The 5,000-nt window shown below is 48.0% G+C and overlaps 1 protein-coding gene across 1 annotated transcript in view; it reads right to left on the reverse strand.

Annotated features, from left to right (window-relative positions):
• Positions 1-576: 576 nt before the first annotated feature.
• Positions 577-5,000, reverse strand: part of olfm2b (olfactomedin 2b) — an 8,059-nt gene continuing 3,635 nt past the window's right edge. Inside the window, 7 exon segments of the mRNA NM_213260.2 lie at positions 577-1,355; positions 1,358-1,912; positions 2,002-2,116; positions 2,244-2,350; positions 2,489-2,708; positions 4,312-4,467; positions 4,543-4,683. Coding sequence (NP_998425.2) covers positions 1,318-1,355; positions 1,358-1,912; positions 2,002-2,116; positions 2,244-2,350; positions 2,489-2,708; positions 4,312-4,467; positions 4,543-4,683 — 1,332 coding nt within the window. The 3' untranslated portion in view covers positions 577-1,317.

The raw sequence follows: 5,000 nt of genomic DNA on the forward strand, positions 1-5,000 counted from the left end.
AAGTTCGTTTGTGTTGCGTTACAAAGTCCACTAGGCGGCCTCAGCAAACTTCTGACTAAAAGCCGAATTAAAACGACTTAAAATTGATGAATGAAGCGATGTAACAACATCTAACTACTGATGATCTCATCTTTTACTCCATTGGCATCTTTATAAATTAATACTTACGCCAGTAATGGGAGAAATTAGTCATGTTTTTGAAAATCTCTATTCTTAATAAATCAGTCATTTATAAAGTCATTTAAAGGCCTGCCGATGATATTTAAGTGTAAATATATGTATTTTATATACACTAATTTAAACCAATATACTTAAGAGGAATAATTGTGGAAAAGATTTGAATAATGAGTCGAATGTGAAAATAAAAACATGAATTAAAGTGTGAATATTAGTGATGATGACATCATGCACCGGCCCATCAAAGCAAAACAAGCAGCCTACAATAAACTACAACTGCAAACAAACCAAAACGAGCTCTCAATACTAGAGTTTCAGGAAAATATGAACTATTAAAAAATAAAAACAACAATTTCCATGATAATCGGCGCATGAATAAGAACACCAACACATTTCCTATTTAGCGTCATCAGATTTTATTAGCATGAACAACCCAAAAGTACAAGTCACATATTAACATTTGTTTATTGCATTTTGACTCATATTTGGTGTGATTTTCTGTCAATCAGTGCAGAAATCAGTCTTCACATGCAGCATCAGTCATGCAGACTCGACAGCAGAGACGCGAGAGGCTCATTCTGGAGCACGGACACTTCACATTCACATTACTCTCTTATTATTATGCAAGCTGCGCCTTTAAGACCTGTGGAATGAAAGCTTTTAAATGTTAGTATCAGTGTGTTACAAAGCAAAACATCTCTGGCCCAGATCTGGCCCACACAATCAGCTTTTGCTCTATATATCTAGTGTCTCCTATACACAGGCAAAGCTCACCTTTAGGAGAGATAAACCTGATATAAACATCTCCAGCTTACAGGTCGTCTACTACACCAAAGGCTTTTGTCTCCTCATACTTCAGTTTCAATTCTTCTGACAAATCAAGTGCTCTCTAGTGTCTGACATGCCCCGTCCCCTCCTTATGTGTCCTCAGAGGGGGAAAGCCCCACCCACCGGTGACCCTCACTCCCTCATTAGCATGTTTTTTAATCTGTTGCTATGGTGACACACAGGTGTTGTAGCTCCGCCCTCTTTCCGAATAAGCACAATCTCATTTGCATTTAAAGCGACAGTCTGTCAGTGTTCAGTGTGTGTGTGTGTTAGTGGTGTGTGTATGCTTCAGTCACGTGTGTGTGTTTTTAGTCATGCGTGTGTGTCATTGGTGTGTGTGTGAGTCAGTGGTGTGTGTGTGTGTGTATGTAGTGCATCAGTGTGAGCTGGTACAGCACCTGCTGGCCGTTGTTCCAGGTGTAGAGTGCGCGTGTGCGCGGGTTGTAGTCCAGCATGGAGATGTGTGAGTACTGGTTGTGGAAGGCGATGTCGGTGTACTGGTAGGTGTGTGTGTGCGTGTGGAAGCTGAAGGCCACCTTGGCTCCGGGCAGGTGTGAGTCTGTGATGTAGAGCGTCCCGCAGATGAGGAAGGCCTCGCCGGCGCTGCGTTTGGGGAAGCCGGTGTCCCAGGAGCGCAGCACCTGCAGGCTGAGCGGGTGCAGACGGCTGAGCAGGAGCGTCCCGCCGCGGCCCGCGCTGGAGTGGACCGCCCACAGCCCCGACCCGTCCACCATCAGGTCAATGTCAGACGCCCCACCCCACGAGTAGGGGAAGGTGTTGTTGAAGCCGGCGTCAGGGAGCTCCCGCTGCTGCAGCACTGAGCCCGACGCCAGCCCGTACCGCACCAACACACTGCTCTGATGCTTACTGTAGTACAGAGAGCCATTGAAGACCACATGACCAGTGCCTGAGGACACACACACACACACACTGCTCTGATGTTTGCTGTAGTATAGAGAACCATTGAAGATCACATGACCACACACACACACACACCTGCCCACGCATGGGGAAGATGATGGACGATGTAGTTCTGCCCACTGGCGAAGTCCTGCAGAGACGGATACTCCAACACACGCCGGCCCTTTAAGTATCCATCCATCACCCACACCTGCTCACACACACACACACACACACACACACACACACACATTAAGGGTGTTGTGAAGATTCATATAATAAAATGAGTCCAATCGGTGTCGAGTGTGTGAGAGTGAACAATCAGATCTTCGACATACGCGATTGTCCGAACTTTCAATGGAAGTCTCCATCATCCACGACCCGAAGCGAGAGCCTGAAGATCTGACTGTGAGCGGAGCACTGATGCTGATCAGCTGACCACAACCTGAACACACACATGCGGACACACACACACATGAATATTCCCATGTCGTTTTTAAATGTGATTTCCCAAAATGGGCATAAATTTGTGTGGCAGGTGTCAGTGCATGTGTGTGTGCGTGTGTGTGTGTGTGTGTAATACCCAGGTGGCTGGAGCAGCTGTGCAGGTGTTGCTGCAGGATGGAGATGCGCTGCTGCAGCTGCTGATAGTGCTGGAGTGTGAAGCGTTCCTGCAGCAGTGACAGCGACACACTGATCCCCTGCAGCTCGTCACGCACAGAGTCCAGCTGAGCCACATCCGCACGCACTCGAGTCAGCAGCACCCGCAGGGGGCGACACTGAGACACACTCCAGCGCAGCTCCTGTCAACGGACACAGCCACAGGGGGCGACACTGAGGCAAGAGTTAGGCTTTAGGGTAACGCTCCATTCACACGGGGCTTCAGCGTCAAAGCTTGACTGAAGGTGTGTCTGAAGTTGGGGCTGAAGCGATCGTCATAGCAGCGTCAGCCAATGAAATTCAGTCAGCAATAGGCCACTGTCTAGCAGGAGTATTTGATTACAGCGATCTGATTGGCTGACGCTTCTGTTGGCGCCTTAAAAATTGAGCTATTCCCAACTTTTGCAGTGAGCAACACCTCTGAAGCGGCACCGCAATGCAGTTCAGCAACGCCTGACGTCACACAATCAAAGTGAATGGGAAGTGTTGGCGCTGACGCCCCTTGTGAATAGGGCGTAAGGGTTAGAGATTGGGGTTTGAGGTAAAGGCAATGGTGAGAGTTTGGGGCTTAGTGTAAAGGTTATGGTAAGGGTTAGGGGTTTAGGGTTAGGGACTAGGGGTCTGGGGTAAGGGTAACGGTAAGGTTAAGGGTTAGGGTTTAGGGTGAGAGTTGGGATGTAGGCTAAGGTTCGGGGGTTTAGGGTAAGGAATTAGGCCAAGAGTTCAGGGTAGGGGGTAAGGGTTAGAGGTTTAAGGTAGAGGTTAGGGCAAGGATTAGAGATTAGGGGTTTGGGGTAAGGGTAATGGTAAGGGTTTAGGGTAAGGCTTGGGGCTTTAGGGTAAGAGTTAGGGGTTTAGAGTAAAGGTTATGGTAAGGGTTGGGATTTAGGGTAAGCGTTGGGGTTTAGGGTAAGAGTTCAGGGTAAGAGTTAGGGGTTTAGGGTAAAGGTTAGGATTTAGGGTAAGGGTTGGGATTTAGGGTAAGGCTCAGGGGTTTAGGGTAAGGATTTAAGGTAAGACTTCAGGGTAAGAGTTTTGAGTTTAGGGTAAGGTTTATGGTAAATTTTAAGGTTTAGAGTAAGAGATTTAGGGCAAGGGTGATGAAAATGGTTAGGGTTTAGGGTAAGAGTTTAGGGTTAAGGTTTAAGGTAATGTTAGTGTTTTAGGGTAAGTGTTAGGATAAGGGTTAGAGTTAAGAGCAAGAGTTAGGGGTTCATTGTAAGGGCTAGGCTAGGGGGTTTAGGGTAAATGCTAGGATACAGGTTAAAGTTTTTTAAGGTAAAGCCCTCTGTAGTGATGGTCAGAGCCAATTTACACTTCTTCAGTAAGTGGATGTAGTAGGTCTAGTGTGACCTTCCCAAAGGATGCATGCCAGCCGCATGATCTGATGCGCACCTCTCACAACATGACCTTAACATTGACACATGAGCAGACGCTGCCATCAAACATTATTGTGGATGTGGGCGGGGCCACAAGTTGTGACATCAGAGCTAGGCCAGTGGCCTCAAGTCGCATGGTGGATCACTGATGGAGACTTTGGTTGTGTGTTTATTTTATGATCAGAGTTGATTGTTGAGCGCGCGCTGGCTCCTGCCTTTTTCTTCCATGAATGTTTTCAAGATTCAGCATCTCTGCTGGAAGCACTAGGAAATAACTCGACACAGTGGACCAGAGAAACTCCGCAGTCTACTAATGAATACAAAATATACACTGCATGCAAACGTGTGTGTGTGTGTGTGTGTGTACCTGCAGGCTCCTGTCGCTCAGCTCCTGCGGGTTCTGCTGGGCACTGGTCAGTGTTTTCTCCAGTGTGTCCAATATCGTCTCCGAGCTTCTGAGCTCCTGCAGATCTCCAGCGGTGCGCCGAGTCAGGAGCTGCATGTGCTCAGAGACGTTCAGCACCTGTAGACACACACACAGGTGTTGGCAAGCTGGTGTGTGAGTGTGTGCACAGCTCTGAGTCGGCGTGATGCTCACGTGTGCAGAGATCTGCTGCAGGCGAGTGTGTCGAGGGTCTCCAGCGCAGGCGTCCGGAACAGGAGCCTTGATGGAGCAAACACAACGGCCCTGAGCAGAGCCGTACACCTGCCAGCCCTCATCCTGCCCGGGGTACAACACCTGCACCCACACACACACACACACACACACACACGCACACACACAGACCTGGTACTTGTTAAACTGCTAAAGAGTGAGGTACAGACACTGTTGATCACTGATCGGTCAGAGAGAATATTCACTATCAGCATCATTGGGTTTGTGATGAGCCTACTGCTTTACTGTTGGTTCACATGACTAAACTGTTTTCATTCCCCTGTAGAGCTCCAAACACATCAAGGCGACGCTAAACAACTAGTGACAATCAAAACCAATTGTGTTGTTGCCTTGCATTGGCTTGTGTCTGGTCCTGTCTGGACCAAAAACTGTGAGTGAAC

The sequence above is a fragment of the Danio rerio genome, chromosome 1 (genome assembly GCF_052040795.2).
Source record: "Danio rerio strain M-AB ecotype USA chromosome 1, GRCz13ab, whole genome shotgun sequence".
NCBI lineage: Eukaryota > Metazoa > Chordata > Actinopteri > Cypriniformes > Danionidae > Danio > Danio rerio.